A 17,857-nucleotide genomic window follows, 5' to 3' on the forward strand; every position below is an offset into this window, starting at 1 on the left:
TGCCTGTCCTCAGCACCTGGCATAGGAGGACCACTGGTAAACATCTGTTAAGTGAATAAATCAATTATGAAATCTACAAATGGTCTTCCCTCTGCTGGATCTTGCATGACAAATGATAAGTATCTGTTGAAATGGATAGGAAGGGGAGATACACTCAGCCAATAAACCTCCTGGATCAAGGAGACGCATAGCAAGCAAGAACCAACCTCTCTCCTATCGAGCTGGCAAACTTTGAAGGAATGATGGTACTTGATGCTGCCAGGTAGGGAGTGAGGAGGTCACCCCCCCCACACACACACACACTCCAACACTGCTGGGGGCAGCGGGAACCAGGGCGACGTTCTTGTCAAGCAGTTTGACAATGCCTATCAGGATCCTTTCAAAACTCATGTGACATCCTAAGTATTTTCCACAAACCTTCCCTAAGAACTCAATATAAGGCAAAGACAGGCAGAAAGATGTCCTCTGGTGACATATTAGACTAATAAAGTAGTCCATTAAATGTCTGAGTTAGAATATGTGATGGAAACAACGGTGCTGGTGCACAGGTAGAGCCTTTGGTAGTCACGGCGATGGGGCCCCCAGGTCCTCAGTACTCGTGTGCCAGTCAGTGAAGGGGGAGGTCACCCTGGACTGCGGTCTTTAGAAGGTCACACTGTGAGAAGTGTCGGGTCTGATGACTGAAGATGAGCCGGGAGGCTGGGGCTGGGGGAATTCCTCCCACCTGGGGGCCCAGAGGTCGCCTCTTGTGGCTTCTCAGCTCCAGAGCCTCCTCTCAACGTGTCTTTCCTTCACACAGGAAATGCTCCAGTAGAACCCAACGGCGTGTTTCTTCCTGGCCGAGAAATGCTGGTCCTCAAGCACAAGAGAGCCACGGCCACCCTGCGAGGGAACGCCGCCACCTGCCTTCTCTGGGTGCTGCTGCTATGGCGTGGGGACCGCGGCTGCCAGGCCCAGCGGGCAGGTGGGGCTGCCGCAGTCTGTGCGCGTCCATGCGTGTGCGCGTGTGAGTGGGGCTGCCGCAGTCTGTGCGCGTCCGTGCGCGTGCGCGTGTGAGTGGGGCTGCCGCAGTCTGTGCGCGTCCGTGCGCGTGCGCGTGTGAGTGGGGCTGCCGCAGTCTGTGCGCGTCCGTGCGCGTGCGCGTGTGAGTGGGGCTGCCGCAGTCTGCGCGCGTCCGTGCGCGTGCGCGTGTGAGTGGGGCTGCCGCAGTCTGCGCGCGTCCGTGCGCGTGCGCGTGTGAGTGGGGCTGCCGCAGTCTGCGCGCGCCCGTGCGCGTGCGCGTGTGAGTGGGGCTGCCGCAGTCTGCGCGCGTCCGTGCGCGTGCGCGTGTGAGTGGGGCTGCCGCAGTCTGCGCGCGCCCGTGCGCGTGCGCGTGTGAGTGGGGCTGCCGCAGTCTGCGCGCGTCCGTGCGCGTGCGCGTGTGAGTGGGGCTGCCGCAGTCTGCGCGCGTCCGTGCGCGTGCGCGTGTGAGTGGGGCTGCCGCAGTCTGCGCGCGTCCGTGCGCGTGCGCGTGTGAGTGGGGCTGCCGCAGTCTGTGCGCGTCCATGCGTGTGCGCGTGTGAGTGGGGCTGCCGCAGTCTGCGCGCGCGCGTGCCTGTGAGGTGCAGTGGCGTGCCTGCCCGTGTGTGTCAGCCCTCCTCCAGCCCATGTGCACAACAGTCGGTTACCCAGCAAGGGCGAGTGTCTCTGTGTGTGTGAGTGCGAGAGCGGGTGTGGGTGTGTGTCGGGGAAAGGAAGGAGCTGTCTGGACCCGTCTTGAGTCCTTCTCAGAATGAGCTGTGAGCTGCTCCCTCTCAAATGCCTGTTGGGTTTTGGGGACAGCAGGCAGGGCTTAGGGCCCGGTTGTGTTGGTGAAGGCTTTGGGGCTGTTCCCCGGGGAAAGGGAGGTAGCCAGGGCAGGTCCACAGGAGACGGAGGAAGCAGGAGAGTTTGTTGGAGAAGAGGAGGCCCGAGGCGGGCAAGGGAGGCCTATCCTGACACGGGGGCTCTGCTCACCTATCCGAGGACCTCCTGGAGGAAGTCAACATCCGTGCGGAGACACGCAGGACCAGCAGGAGCACTGGGCACCTGTCATTAGACGCCTAGACTTAAAGCATCACCTGCACAGTAAAGTGCCAGCTGGACGTAGAGCTCCTGCTCCACACAAAGCCCCGCCCTCATTGAGCCCCACCCCACACCAAGCCCCGCTCTTGTAAAAGCCCCACCCCCATGAAGCACCACTCAGAAAGCTCTGCCCTTGTAAAGCACTGCCCCTCGCATAGCTCCGCCCTATTCATAGCCCCAGCTTCATAAAAAGCTCTGCCCTATTTATTCAAAGCTTCGTCCCCAGGGCACCTCCTCCCCCCCCCCCCTTCCTTGATCCGGTAAAGCTCTGCCCTTGTAAAGCGCAGCGCCGGTTTTGCAGATAAGGAACCCAGGTGTGAGAGGCCAAAGCCCCATACAGGTGAGGCTGGTCGAACTGGGCGCTTGAGTCTGAGCCCCAGCTGTTTCCTCTGAGCCTGCAGGAAGGCAGAAAACAAAACAAACTGCCCGGAGGTGGGCGTTTCTGTGTCGTTATTACAAAGTCTTTGCGTGTATTTCACTCTGCCCCAACCTCTGACCGCCCAGCTCACTGGGAAGACAGTGATGACATCCTGGGTTTCAGGTGAACACGTGAATTTATGTTCCCTGAGAGGATCTCGCTGCGCGGTTGACACAGGGTTATTCAGTTCAGGAGTGGGAAGGCCGAGGGCCGGCTTTTCCAAGCCCTTGTTTTCCTAGGGTAGAAAATGGTCACCAGACCGGGTTCACACAACCTTTACCTGTGGCTGAGCAGAGGCCAGAAGCCAGGCCATGCGCCCCAGGGTCAGGGCCCTTCCCTGTACATCACACTTAATTCTCACGTGCCTACTATCCAACCTGCTCTCTGGCCACCAGGAGAAATGTACAGAGAGCTCCGAAGGGCCCCTTGGGGAGGCCTTTTGAACACATGAATTTTCTTCAAGATTAAAACAAATTTGCTCAAGGATTCCAGCCCACAGGCCGGGCCCTGCTGAGCCCGCAGCAGCAATTATCCTGAACTGACTGGGACATTATTGTCTCAAAGACAAAAGGATGACCTTCTGTGTCAAGGAGAAAAACTCCCCAGGAATTACCTCTTGAGTCCACACATCTGGGCAAACACACTCCAGAAGCTCTTATCCCATTAGAGTTCAATTTCGGGAAGACAGGGAGGGATTAAGCTCGGCTCCGACAGGCCGATTGTCAGTTGGGTTGTAGGAACTAGAGGGAAGGGTGGGTGGGGAAATATCAGGAGTGGCCCCAACTCAGGTTGGGACCGGAAAGTGTGTGTGTGTGTGTGTGTGTGTGTGTGTGTGTAAAGGCATATAACTTTATTGTTACTCTTTCAAACTTAACTTACTGTTTGTATACATAAAATTAGAGATACAAGATAAGAAATCATGCATGGTTCTGCTTGCCAGAGGTTAGCAATGTTTCTTTTTGCACGTTCTCTCAAGTACAACCCCACACCTAGACACACCTGGCATTTCACACCCAACAGTAAGTGGGGAAAAAGTGTCCCTATTGGCGATAAGAATTCCTTTACAGCCGTCCCTGCCGTGACCGCCTGCCATTTCACGGTAGGGACCCCGATGACTTTTATTTCAGTAGGACTGTACAGGCTGTCTCCAGGTTTTTGCTTGGGAAAGCTGCCGTGAACTTCCTTATATAGTACATCATTTTTTTCCATCTTCCATTTATCTGGTTATTTTCTTAGGGTAAATCACTAGATTCGGAATTGGTTGATCAAAAGACTCATTGCATTCTCTTCACGTTCTCACCGGCTACAATGGTCTTTGTAACTTTTGTCAATCTGATAGTTTATAACAAAATGGGGTTTGTGTGTGTGTGTGTCTTTTGTTTTTACTAGCCAAATGTTTCTGCCCAGTGTTCCCAGAGGCCTGGCCAGCCGTGCTCTTGGCATGACCAAAGCCCATGGCATGACCAAAGCCCAGCTTCTGGCAGAGTCAAGACTGGGGTCTCTCCTTAGTTCTCTCATAGGTTTGTGCAGCCCTTTGTAGTGTAGGAAACACTTTTCCTTATATTCTCTAATTGTAAAACGGAGATGAGCAAATTCTCTGCTCTGAAGCCTAGAAATAAATTATACGAAGCTCTTTTTTGTTTAATCAAAAGCATTGAACAATTAATATGAAATTTGTATTTATCTAGTTATAAAAACATAAGCAGGGTTTCATAAAGCATTATGGAATTCTATGAATGTATATTTAAAATCTATGAATGCCATATATTGTATTTGACTTCTAAGAGTAAAGTACAGTAAACTGTTTAAATATCCAACAGGAGAGCCCTGGCTAAATAAATTATGCTCCTCCTTGCAGTGGACTCTCTGTAGCCATGGAAACCGGCATTATCACATTGAAAATGGGTTCCCAGCACATTGCTGGATGCAGGAGAAACAGCTAATCCTTCAGCGTGTCTAGTAGAGTCCCACTCCCATCAATAACTATATGGAAATAATTGAAAGTAATCAAGTATCCGGACCGTGGTTAACAGTGGTTGTCTCTGTAGATGAGAATACCAGCACTTCAAACACTTTTTTTTTTAATTGCCTCTTCTGACTTTGCTGAAATGGGCATGCATTTTTTTATTTATTTTTTGGTAGTGGGTTGAGAAAATAATGAAGTCACTTGTAACCACATAGATAAAGAAATTGGGACAGTACTTGCCGTTCCATGAATGTTAATCACTTTCCTATAAGATTATATATTGTCAGCTGAAACTCACAGCCACCTTGGGGACACTTGTCATCATGGGACAGTTAGGAAACTGAGGTTTGAGCATTAAGGCAGCAGGACAAGGGCTCTGGGTGGGTGTTTGAAGCATGTAGCGTGAGCCAGAGACCACGCCTCCAGGTCCCCCAGGGGTAGCGCTCTCTCCACAACACATGGACCCTGCCTTACCCCTTGTCTCACCCCTGCAGGCTGCAAGACTGTCCACTACGACCTGGTCTTCCTGCTGGACACCTCCTCCAGCGTGGGCAAGGAGGACTTTGAGAAGGTCCAGCAGTGGGTGGCCAACCTGGTGGACACCTTCGAAGTGGGCCCCGACCACACCCGTGTGGGGGTCGTCCACTACAGTGACCAGCCCACCACGGCCTTTGAGCTGGGCCACTTTGACTCCAGGGAGGCGGTCAAGGCGGCTGCGCAGTCCCTGGCCTACCAGGGTGGCCACACCAACACGGGCGACGCTCTGCGCTACGTCACCCGCCACAGCTTCTCGCCGCTGGCCGGCGGCCGCCCCGGGGACCGCGCCTTCAAGCAGGTGGCCATCCTGCTGACGGATGGCCGCAGCCAGGACTTGGTGCTGGAGGCGGCGACCGCAGCCCACCGGGCAGGCATCCGCATCTTCGCGGTGGGCGTCGGGGAGGCGCTGAAGGAGGAGCTGGAGGAGATCGCCTCAGAGCCCAAGTCCGCCCACGTCTTCCACGTGTCCGACTTCGACGCCATCGACAAGATCCGGGGCAAGCTGCGGCGCCGCCTGTGCGAGAGTGAGTCTGCGCGGCGTGGGGCGGGGCGGAGGCGGGGGCTGCGCTGGCCGCCTACCCAGGGCTGGAGCCCCAGTTAGAGCAAGGCTGCTGGGCCAAGGCGCGGGAGGCCTCAGCTGCAGGACAGCGGTGACAGCCGTGGCCCGAGTCCACCATTCCCGGCTCTGTAATGTAAGAAACCCAGTTGCACCTACGCATAGTATGTGCCTGTCACCAAGATCACGACTTTTAGGGCTGCAGAAATGGAAAGGGGATTACAGGGGTCAGGCTGCGTTCTGACCCCACCCACCCCACCCTGAGAGGCATGGAGACCAGTTAAGAGTCTCCCGGTACTAGGAAAACATCTACTTAACCCCCAGGGTCGTGAAGACGGAGCCTGTGCCTGCAGAGGGCTCACTGAGGCCTCCGCACGCAGCAGGGGGACAGAGAGGGGACCTGCCCTGATGACAGCTCATGTAAGAGCATGGCACAGGCAGGCTCGGGGACTGTACCCGGGGACCCGAGTCAGCCATTTCGCCGTGGTGGGGGTGCTGCTATTCCAGAGGCCAGGGCTGTTGGCCTGGTGCCCTCGAGATAACCCTAGGTCTCCGAGCCATTTGTCTGAGCACGGCTGTGGCTGGGGGTGAGGGAGAGGGATTGGGCCGCAGGCAGAGAGCCCATGCCCCTAGGGGCTCTGACCTCTAGGAATTTATCCTGAGGCCATCCCTTCCCTGGGGCAGGAAGATGGAAGGGGGCTGTCATGGGCCAGCCCGTCTCCACCTTCTGCTTCTGCCTCATTAGGGTGGCATTTCCACCTTAGAAGTTACCCACTGCCAGACCAGTGCTGGGTAACTTCCCCTCCAGGGTCAGCAGGTGGGGGCAGGAGTGGTCTCAGCCTCCCTCCACCTGACTTCTGGGGACTGAGACTCTCAGGTGGGAAGCCCAATGGTTATCATCTCATCAGGTGCAGGGGGGCGGGGGCTGGTGTCTCCGGTCCTAGGGGTGAGCCTGGCTTGCAGCCCAGTTAGAGTCTGAGACTGGAAACCCTTTGATTTCTTTACCACTTTGTGACTCTTTCCCTTACATTGGCTCACTTAATTTCTAATAGTCACAGCTCCTTGTTGGAGGTCTCCTTGTGTGTGCCCTTGTGCTGATTCTGGGCCTCTAAAAAAAGTTGTGACACAGCCCCTGCCCTTGGGGTGTTCACAGTCTAGATGGCCAAGAAAAAAGAACATCAAGAGGAATGGAACGCTGCATGGATGACTTTAATGAAGGTTCCACAGAGCCTCATGGGCAGAGTCCTGCTGTGGTTTGAATGGGAGGTGACCATGAGAATGAGGGAGAGCTTCCTGGAGGAGGTGGCATTTCAGTGGTGGTAGAGAAGGACAAGCATGAGCTGCATGATGGGATGGTGACATGGATTAAGAGACAGCAGGACACATCAGTGAACTATACTGGGCCACAAGGCCAGAACAAAGGAGGGGATCAGGGGTTGTAGCTGTGTCTGGTTGTCAGGGTCTCAATTGTGAGCTCAGGTGAAGCACTGGAGGGTTTGTGCCAGGGCATGGCATGGTCACATCTGGGGAATGGGCTGCAGAGAGGACACCAGGGAGAAAGCCTGCTGGACTGGTGGCGCATTGGTAACCGGGCCCGTTTTCTAGACCAGGAAACCATGTGCCCAGAGGCCTAAGGGAAGGTGGCCTGTCCTGGAGGCACTGGCCATGGACTTTCTGTGAGTGACTTCCTTTGACCCTCGTGACAACCTCATAGATTAGAGGTACCTCCTTTTCACAGATCGGAGCGTTTGGGATGCTAAGCTCCTGGGAGACTCAGTTGTGGGCAGGGGGGCCATGGGGGCCAAGATGGAAGAGAGGGGTAAGGGAGGAGACAGTCCAGCCAGGGGTGATCTGGGTGCACACTGGCCAGAAATCTGGGCTGACCAGAGCCAGGCACCGGGTCCCAGGCCCATTCAAGGGGCAGAAACCCAGAGCGGTGGCTCAGGGTCATGAGCACCTAGCTGTCACCCCAGAGCCCTTGATGAGCCCTGGGGAGCCAGGCCACGTCCAGACCCTCTGCACTGGCAGTTTGCCATCCTGTAGTGCTGGCCCAGTTCTGGACCCTGGCAGAGTGGAATCTAGAGTGTGAAGCACTGTGTTCCCAGGGGACGGTTCTGGCCTGGCAGGGACACCCTGAGAGGTGAGGTCACAGGACTGTGGTGCCCAGTTAAGAAAACAGCAGGGCTGCGGCCTCCACGCTGACCTCGTGCCCCGGAACACAGGCTCTGAATCAGGGATGGTGATGTCAGTCACGGGTGGCCGAAAGCCCCCCTCTAGCTGCCTTTAGGAGTGGAGCAAACGGACATGACATACGATGCAAAGGCCCGAGGTCAGGCGGCCTCAAGGGGGAGAGGCTCCCTCCACTCCCTCCATTTCTCCGTTCTCCTCTCGCGTGAGCCCTGTTCTCGGCAGACTCGTGTGTCAGGGTCCTGGCAGGCCGAGCGAGGCTGAGGAGGGGTCCCAGGCGCTGGGACCTGGCAGTGGGGAAGCCAGCTGATACAGGACGGAGGGCGGCTGCAGCCCCGTGGGGGTGTCACAGGGCTGCCCCCCGGCTGTGAAGTCACCTAGAGGGACGCAGCGTTGCCTCAACGCTGGCCTGGAGGGGACACGAAAGGCTCCCCTCCCCTCTGGCTGCTTGGCACCCCCTTTTGGCCTGACCCTGCCAAGCGCCAGCCAGCACGGGGCCCTGGGGCAGGCAGCTGGCCAGGGCTCAGAGCAGGGCAGAGAAGGGGCGGGAGAGGGCGAGGGGGCCGCCAGCGTGGACAGCTCTCGGGCTCTCAGAGCCGGGCGAGTCTCCAGACCCGGGGAGGGGGCTGCGACCAGGCACCCTGGCTTCAGTCTGACACTAGCGTGGGCCCTGTGACCCTGAGACCCTGACATGTCACTGTAGCCTGGGCGTGGAAACACGGGCTGCGTACGGCCTGAAGCACCGGCCCCTGTCTAGCATTGGAGAGTTGAGATAGAGTCCACCCCTTCTCCCTCCAGGAAAGGGGTTTGACCTGTGCTGGAAAATTGGGGGGTGGTGGATGTAACCAACAGAAGGAGAAACGGACACAAGCCCGCCTGGTCCAGCCCACCCCCACCCACCATGATATCATTAGGAAAACCCCCATACGCTCTCCCCAGCCTTCTCCAATTGCTGTAAGTTCCGCCCCGCCGTCCGTCCGAGGGGAATCGCTTTGGTAAATACAGCTGTGAGCTGACGAGGGCCTGCTCTATTCTGGTGACAGAGGGAACGAAGTCCCCTCACAGTCGCGTCAGTTAGAAACCAGGCACAACAAAGTAAAATAGCTAACAGTAACACTGAAACGCCGTAGGATGGGATCAGGAAGTGTCACGGAAACCCCCGACGACAGAAATCCCGTGGCACCCAGCAGAGACCCGCAGGGGGCTTCACGGCCCACATGGGAGGGAGTCTGAGTAGGGGGTTTCTCTCAGTGATCTGGAGAGTTATAGACTAATTAACATGGGGTTTTGGTGTAGTAATCATTTCATTGGCTCCAAACTACACACCCGTTCATGGCAGAGCCCTGCGTTGCAGCAGTCATTGGGTCCAGTCTCAATCATTCATCCCATCAGTCCACAACCGCACGCTGACTGACTCCTCTGCTGGGGCACAGCCACCGTGACCAGTGGCTGTTTGTTGAATGAATGAATGAAGTGCATGGTATTTGAAAAAAATCATTATCCCCATGTTATAAAAAAAGGAGATGAGAGGATGGGATCAGAGGAGGGAAAGGGACTGGTGAAATTGTATACACATAACACAGCGTTATGGAGAGCAGGAAAGAAAATCCTGGAGGGAAGGGGGGAGGGCGTTGCAGGGAGGGGGGCAAGGGGGGTGTTGAGGGGAACACAGGGAAGGGGGGATGCATTGGGGGGGACACTAGAATCTATATAAACACAAAAGAGAAATATATATATATAAATATGTATATATATCTGCAAACTTATGAGCAGAATAACATTACCAACAGCAACACGTGGCTGACGTTATTAGAGGTGGATTCTGGCTTCAGCCCCACCCCGGGGCCTCTCCCAGGGGGCTCCCCTACCATCTGCTCTGGCATGTGGCTCACTGTCCCCTTGGCCTCAGGCTCATTTGGGGAAGCAGCTCAGGGTCACGGCGTCAAGCCCTGCGTCTTCGTGGCCTGACGAGGTTCCCAGGGGACTCAGCCTCGGCCTGGCCTCCTGCAGCGTGTGGGGCGGAAGCGGCAGACGGCCCGGCCCGGGCACGTCAGCTGTAATTAAGAGCTTTCTCCACCCCGGGCTCTGTCGTGGCCGCAGGACGACTTTATATAGCTTATCGGGTCGCCGTAAGTGAGCCTGTGGTGTGCCAGCCGCCGCGGGGAGAGCCTCCGCCCACTGCTATTCCGAGGACACCGTGGTGGTCCTCTCTCCCCTCTCCCACGGGCAGCGGACGCTCGCCTGGGTGCCGTCCTTTAGCGCCTGGACAAGGGAGCTGATGTGTTAGCGTGGACTAGGGCCAAGCAGTGGCCTCTCCCATGCTTCCGGTGTCTGTGTCCTGACACATGGTCACCCTCTGGGTCTCCCTTGATGTGGTCATGCCTAGCTACACGGCTGTCCTAGTGAGAGCTTTGACTACTGGATGTTATACTTACCATGATGTTGGGGGGGGGGGGGAGGGAGAGAATGTGCTTTCTTTTGAAGGGGGGATGAATTTATTCTTCCCCTGCTGTTCTCACTGGAACCTGGGTGTCTGCACCCAGCTCAGCACCCGCACCAGGGCGAGCCTCGGGGTCAGCCCTGCACATGGGGCCGGCCCCCCCGACAGGCTCAGCTGTAATGAGAAGTGAGATTGGCCTGGAGGGGGCAGGGGGTGGATGCTGATACTCACTGAGAGTGTCACCCTAGCTTCTTACTGTGGCCAGGGACAGGCCACTTCCCTTCTCAGTGAGGGAATTATTCGGTTCACTTGAACATTTGTTTACGCTCTTTTTCATGGTGTAGAGCATGTTCAGTAAACAACAGAACTTGTTTATGTGGCTGGGAACGGACTACACAGGCCTCATAGCTGTCATCTCACGACAGTGGGTGTTTTAAGGATCTTTATGTATACTATTGGACTGTTACTATTATTTTTAACACTTATTTATCCATCTGCTATTTCCCTCTAGACACTGTGCTGAGGCTCAGGGGTCACACTGGTGAAGGAGACATCTGTGATCCTACTCTTAGTGTGCTATTCCCCAGAAAGGAAGGAAAATAGATAATAAAAAAAAAAATCAATGGGTAAGGTCATTTCAGACGGTGATAAGTGCTTGAAGAGAAGAAAACAGGGCCGTGTGAAAAAGGGTCTCAGGCCAGGAGGTTACAGGAAGGCCTATTTGGGAAGAACAGGATTGAGTTGAGCTCAGGATGACACGCCAAGACTTACGGGCCCAGAGCTGCAGGTAGAGGCCCAGGGAAAGCAGAGGCCGGGGCAGGCATGGACCCGGCCCCCTGCAGGGCAGTGCCGAGGGCATGGGCAGCAGCTTGTAGTCCTTCGGAGAAAGTGTTACTGTCCCCAATGTCAGGAGGCAGAAATTGAGGCTGAGCTCTGAGCCGACTTCCCCAAGTTCACACGACCAGGAAGAGGGGGGTCCAGGGTCCGCCCCTGTGCTTCTCAGACAAAAGCAGTGTCCACTTCAACCCCCTGCAATAACCCGCCCCCTGAAGACCCAGCGGCCACACCCAAGGGTGGAGCTTTGGGGCCAGCGGGCCGCAGGTCCGGGTGGCCCGTCCAGCCTGGTGATGTCTTTGGGCCCAGAGTCCCTCTGAGTCCGACTCTTGTAGTTTGTCAAAGAGGGCACAGTCCTGCTGGTGTCCTTGTCCCCATCTGCTGTGAGCACACTGTGTTCTTCCTGGCCACACTCCTGCCTCTGTCCTCATCCCCTCTGCCCAGAGAGCCAACAGTGAACCCAGGACACACATGCACACGTAGATATACCACATGCACACACACACACACCACATACACACACGTGCGTGCACACCCACACCCACACCCACGTACCACACACGCATCACACACACACATCTGGGAATAAGTCTGTGGCCACGAGGGACCCACCCAGCGAGTGCCCTGGCTGGACCCAGAGGCCCGGGAGGAACCGGAGAAAGCGTCAGCTGTGGGTTTGCAGCTGCCACGTGGATGTCTGTGGCTTGGCCCTTGGGACTGCGTCAGCCTCAGGAAGCAATTCAGGCCTGGCCGCCACCCTTTACCTAAGGGTCACTGGGAGTTCCTCCTGGAAAAACTTGCTATGATCGTGGCCAGCCCTACAAGTAGTAATTGGGCCACTTAGTTCTCATTACGTGTTGAGAAATGTTATTAGAAAAATGCCTGAAACTGACAAAACACTGAAAACCGCCCATAATTTATTTTTAATTTGTTTATGCCACGGAAGATGACCCCTGGGGGCCCTCGGGTGCATGTCCCTGCCTGACTCCTGTCTGGACCGAAGACTCTGACCCACATATCAAAACCGAATGGTCCTGCCTGTGGCCCCGATTGGACCAGGGCACACGGGGCCGTCTCAGTCTTCATAGCACGTGTGTCCCCTCAACTGTGAGGGCCACGTGTCGTCATTTCCTCAGCCCCCCCCCCAAACCTGCCCTCAGTCACTCTGCTGCTGGCATTGAGTCCTGCCACGCGGCGTTCCAGCTCACGAGGGGCGACGGTTCGTACCAGCTCACGAGGGGCGGTGGTGCGTCCCAGCTCACGAGGGGCGGTGGTGCGTCCCAGCTGACGAGGGGCGGTGGTGCGTCCCAGCTGACGAGGGGCGGTGGTGCGTCCCAGCTCACGTGGGGCGGTGGTGCGTCCCAGCTGACGAGGGGCGGTGGTGCGTCCCAGCTCACGTGGGGCGGTGGTGCGTGCCAGCTCACGAGGGGCGGTGGTGCGTCCCAGCTCACGCGGGGCGGTGGTGCGTCCCAGCTCACGCGGGGCGGTGGTGCGTGCCAGCTCACGAGGGGCGGTGGTGTGTCTCACACTGTGGCTTCCATCTCCACTCGGTCAAGGGGCAATGTGTAATGACCACCGCTAAATTGGCACTTGCAGAAGGCCTGTTGTACACATGCACAGACCAGCTCTGTGTAAACCGGGGCCTCGCTCTAAACACGCCTCCCTGTCATTAAACACGAGGAGGGGTTCTGCACATCTGCGTGGCTCTCGTGTCCTGCGTGGCCATCCTGTCCTAACTGAACTTGTTTCTCACTTGTCGGGGGCCAGTGGGACTCGGGGCCTACGTGGTGTTTAGGGGCTTTCCAAGAACTGTGGCTGATTGATGACAGTGCTGCTGACCCCGCCCTGCACTTCCTGGAAGGCTGAGGGGCCCAGCTGTCAGAGCAGGGTGTGGAGGTGACTGTTCTACTGCAAGACGTCCCTCTCGGTCCCTTTCATTAGAGACTCCGGTTTCTTTGCCTTTGCCACACCCAGACGTGCACAAGCACACAGCATTATGCCCACACCCAGATGTGCACAAGCACACAGCGTTACGCTCACACCCAGACGTGCACAAGCACACAGCGTTACGCCCACACCCAGACGTGCACAAGCACACAGCGTTACGCCCACACCCAGACGTGCACAAGCACACAGCGTTACGCCCACACCCAGACGTGCACAAGCACACAGCGTTACGCCCACACCCAGACGTGCACAAGCACACAGCGTTACGCCCACACCCAGACGTGCACAAGCACACAGCGTTATGCTCACACCCAGACGTGCACAAGCACACAGCGTTACACCCACACCCAGACGTGCACAAGCACACAGCATTATGCTCACACCCAGACGTGCACAAGCACACACACACAGACATGCATTGACGCTCAAACGCTCAGGGACACAAACACACTCACGCATGCCCGCTCACGCACACTCCAATTACTACACTCCGACGCCGGCGTGTACACACACATGACGCGCACACACTAATGAACTGAGACGGGGGTGCGCAGACCCCTTCTCTCTGCCTCTCACCCTGGAGCAGCCCGGGTGCGGCCACTTAGAAATACACGGCTTCATGAAACTCCGCGGGCCGAGTGTCTGTCTGCGCGTGTGGCATCCCCATGCCCGCTTTCTGGAACTCTGACCAGCCGATTTGAGTCACCGCTGTGACACACAGACAGCGTGTTTTGTTTGTTTTTAATGAAGATTTAGATGTAAGAAGGGGTGGGCGAGCGGGTGCTTTGCTAACAATGCTCTTGGGGCTGCCCTAAGGGAGCCTGGCAGGCCGGGGAGGGAGTGAAGGGGTGCCCCCTGGCAGGCCGGGGAGAGGGGCGGGAGGGGGTGAAGGGGCGCCCCCTGGCAGGCCGGGGAGAGGGGCGGGAGGGCGTGAAGGGGTGCCCCTGGCAGGGAGCGCTCTGGCATCCCTTCGCCTCCCCTCAGCATGTGTGTTCTGCCCTGCAGCCGCCTTCTGCCTCAGACCCCCAAATGCCACCCCTTGCTCGGGTTGGGCTGCAAGGGAGGTGCTTGGGCCGGAGCAGAACTGTGCCAGCTGGAAGTGAGTAAGCCCCGGGGGGATTCGTGAAGCCGGAAAGCAGAGCCAGACACCTCCGTTCACCACCCTGCTCGCCCGAGCTGGGTGCGTGTGGCCAGACTCTGCTCCACACTCAGCCCGGGAGCCTGGGCAGGAGAGCAGAGGGAGGCCTGCCTGCTCCCTGCTTAGTGTCTGTCAGAGACCGATGACGTTTCAGGAGCGTCCCCGAGAAGGTGCTCCATTGTCCCACCCAGGGGCCTGGGAGGCAGCGCTGTGTCTGGAGGCCTTGGGCCCCTCTCAGTGGTATGCAGGGACACGGTGCCCAGGAGAGGCACGGTGCCCAGGAGAGGCACACCCTGGCCCTAGCGCTAGTCCACGCCCCCTTCCCTTTTCACCTCCTGTGGCCTTGGTCTCACGCCAAGGGCAGGGGACCTCATGTGCACGTGTGAGGTCACTCTGATGTGAGAACAGGACTAAGCTCCATTCGGATCCACGAACAGCTGCCCCTCACAGCCCTGGGCCATGACACCCCCTCAGGAGAACAGGTCTGCTGCGAGGCTGTGCCTGGAAGCAGCGTCGGACTGTTTGGGCAGAAAGTCCAGTGGGTTGGAAGAGGAGCACGGGACCTGAGTGGGCCTGGTTCTGAGGCTGCTTTCTCCTCCGTGGGGACGTGGAACTGGCCGAGGTCCTTCGAGAGGCCCCGGGGCGTGTCCAGGGCCGAGCGTGGCGTCGTCCTCTGTTTCCTCGCCTTTCCTTTTATTTACTTATTTATTTATTTTTAAGGGAGGCAACAGAGAGCTGAAAGAACGTTCTCTCTGAAATACGACAGGCCTGGGCCATTGATCAGCTGTGTGGCTTTGGGCAGGAGGCTTAACCTCAGCTTCCTCATCTGGAAACCAGGAAGCAGGCCTGTCACAAACATGCTGTGAATGTCCTTGGCCCATCTGGCCTGGGTGAATCTAGCCTCCCCACGGCAGAGGGGCCTCAGCCAGAGCCCAGAGGAGGCAGAGCCGCCCGGCACGCCCCCGGAGCCCACACCCACGTGTGTCCCCACCCCACCCCACCCCACCGCGTCCTTGTGCAGACATGCAGCCCGAGGAGGTGGAAACGGCCCGGTCAGCACTGTTTCTCTGCACACTGGAGCTCAGGGTGAAGTGGACGGAGAGACGTCCACCCAGAGGGCGGGTCAGGAGGGAGAGGAGCCTGGGCTGCCGGGGGCGTGAGTGTGGGGCGTCTGGAAGGCTGAGCCCATCAGCGCTCAGCATCGCGCTCTCCTCGCTGCTCCGTGTGAATCTGACGCCAGAGTCCACGTGCAGGGGCCACGCGCTGGGAACTCAGACTGAAGCCCGTGCTGAACAGAGAATCAGACCGTGGTGACCAGGTGGGTGGCGGGACCTGGCCACAGGGTGTCCAGGGCACCATCTCCAACAGGCGCTTGCTGACTGGAGGCCACCGACGGCCTTAAGGATCCATGAAAAGAAAAGGAAGTAAAGACAGAAGGGGGCGTGGGCACCCGCGTGAGGACCTGCTGGTGTTCTGGGCGGGGAGGGCTCTCCTGGGTCCACGCCACCAGTCCCGGGTCAGCACCGCCAGCCCCGGGTCAGCACCGCCAGTCCCGGGTCAGCACCGCCAGCCCCGGGTCCGCGCCGCCAGCCCCGGGTCAGCGCCGCCAGCCCCGGGTCAGCACCGCCGGTCCCGGGTCCGCACCGCCAGCCCCGGGTCAGCACCGCCAGTCCTGAGTCCGCACCACCAGTCCTGGGTCCCGGCCACTTCTGCGCGGTTCGGTGCTGGGAGGGTTAGGCTGGCGGAGCTGGGGGTGAAGTCCTGTGTCTGCCACTTGTCCTCTCTTAACCTACGAACCTCTGTGCCTGGGTCCGTCGTCTGTGCAATGGGTACACCACCCACTCGCTTCCGTGAAGGGGAAATGCATTCGGGTGTGGGAAGGGAGCGATGGTGGGCCCAGGGCGAGGCGTGGGGGGGAGGGCAGCGCCGTGAGGGGTGTATATTTGGAGAAAGAACATAGTAGGCGTGTAGGCCGAAGGGGAGGGATTCAGGGCTAACTCCTGGGCACTTTCGAGAGTGACCCTTTAGGAGTGGGGAAGGCTGAGGGATCAGTGGGTGCCAGGAGAGATTGTGTCTCTCGGGGACTCACTGTGTTTGAAGTGGCTGTGAGGTCATGCAGGTAGAAAATTCCAACAAGGAGCTGGAGATGCTGAGAAGCAAGGTGGGATGCGGGCGAGGCCACGAGGCCCCCGGATTTAGAAGGGGCTCACTCTGAGGGTCTGGCAGTGCCAGGTGGGCACCTTGGGTGATGACTCTTCAGACGGCGGGCCCTTGCTGTTCCTCACCCTGCTCTGGCCCGGCCGCAGAGAGGACGTGAACGTGCCGCTTTGTGCCACACGGCTGGACGGAAGCAGCTGGGGGATGAGGGCAGAGAGTGAACCGATCACCCGGCCCACCATGGTGCTCTCGTGTGGAAACCGAGGCTGGGAAGCCTGTTTAGGGTCCGCTGGCAGGAGAAGGACCAGTCAGTACAGCAGAGCCCAGGCCGCAGGCAGGGGCTCCACAGTCACCCAGGGGCACGGGGGCAGGTGACCCCTTCCTCCGTGTGCTCCCCGCGGGCTGTCCCCCTCTGGCTGTGGATCCTCAGAGACGGTGGCAGATTGCGGCGGGAGGAGCAGGCCCAGGTCAGGTAGAAGGAGCACTCCTGAGCGGGGGCCCCCCCCAAGTGTGTGCCCCCTGCCCCCCACCCCCATGCCAGAACTCAGCTGCTTCTCCAGTTCCTGCCCTCCCTGGACCAGCTGCCCTCCGCTGGGGCAGGAGTGAGGCCACCAGCTGTACCTCATTGACTTCGGGCTGTGGCTCCCACCAGCCTGACCAGAGTCCCCGCAGGAATGCAGGCAGCCAGTGGCCAGTCCGGGACCCCTCCTACACCACCTTCCGGAGAGAGGAGCCGGGCTGGGCCGGTCCATCTCTGCCCAGCGCCTGGGACCCAGCGAAGGGCCCCCGGCCTTGCTGCCTGCTCCTGGGGCCGTGTTCATCCTGTCCCTGTGGCCTGCCTTTGTCCCTGGTGCTCTGATGCTGGGGACATGACCCTGAGCCTGGATACAGATACGTGTGATCCCAGGCCGCATGCTAATGGAGAAAATGTGGCCTCATGAGAAGAAATAAATAGCGCCTAATCTTGTTTGCCCATCTCCCCCAGAACCACAGACCCGGGAGGCAGGCCGGCCCTCAGGGGGGCCTGGGGCCTCTGCAGCCAGCCCTGTGTTTGCCCATCTCCCCCAGAACCACGGACCGCGGGAGGCAGGCCGGCCCTCAGGGGGGCCTGGGGCTTCTGCAGCCAGCCCTGTGTTTGCCCATCTCCCCCAGAACCACGGACCGCGGGAGGCAGGCTGGCCCTCAGGGGGGCCTGGGGCTTCTGCAGCCAGCCCTGTGTTTTCCCGAGACTCAGCGGGGAGACGGTTTGTCCCGGCCACAGAGTGACTCGGGGTCAGCGCTGCCACCCGAACCCAGGGCCTCTTCGCACCGTCCTTGCCTTCCCTCCTCCAGCTGACCACGGACAGCGTCCTCTGCAGAGGCCGGAGTGGCATGTCCTGTCCGCCTTCCCTGGGATTCCCACGGCTGACGTGCACTTTGCCGGTCCATCTGAGCAGAATCCCCGCAGGAAGAGGGCAGTCCCCCCCTTGCCTGTGGGTCCCCGCAGACCTCCTTTCAGCCGGGACCCTGCACCTCATGATAACCGTCCGTGGGGTGCCCCCTCCCCGCTGACCCTCTGCAGCTCCAGGTTTGTG

General features: G+C 58.5%; 1 protein-coding gene across 1 annotated transcript in view; it reads left to right on the forward strand.

Annotated features, from left to right (window-relative positions):
- Positions 1 to 855: 855 nt before the first annotated feature.
- The window catches only part of COL22A1 (collagen type XXII alpha 1 chain), a gene marked incomplete at its 5' end in the record, with an annotated part of 208,790 nt that continues 191,788 nt past the window's right edge, over positions 856 to 17,857 (forward strand). The window contains 2 exons of the mRNA XM_066266381.1: positions 856 to 964; positions 4,982 to 5,548. Coding sequence (XP_066122478.1) covers positions 856 to 964; positions 4,982 to 5,548 — 676 coding nt within the window. The remainder of the gene's footprint in view (positions 965 to 4,981; positions 5,549 to 17,857) is intronic.

The sequence above is a fragment of the Saccopteryx bilineata genome, chromosome 3 (genome assembly GCF_036850765.1).
Source record: "Saccopteryx bilineata isolate mSacBil1 chromosome 3, mSacBil1_pri_phased_curated, whole genome shotgun sequence".
NCBI classification, from domain to species: Eukaryota; Metazoa; Chordata; class Mammalia; order Chiroptera; family Emballonuridae; genus Saccopteryx; species Saccopteryx bilineata.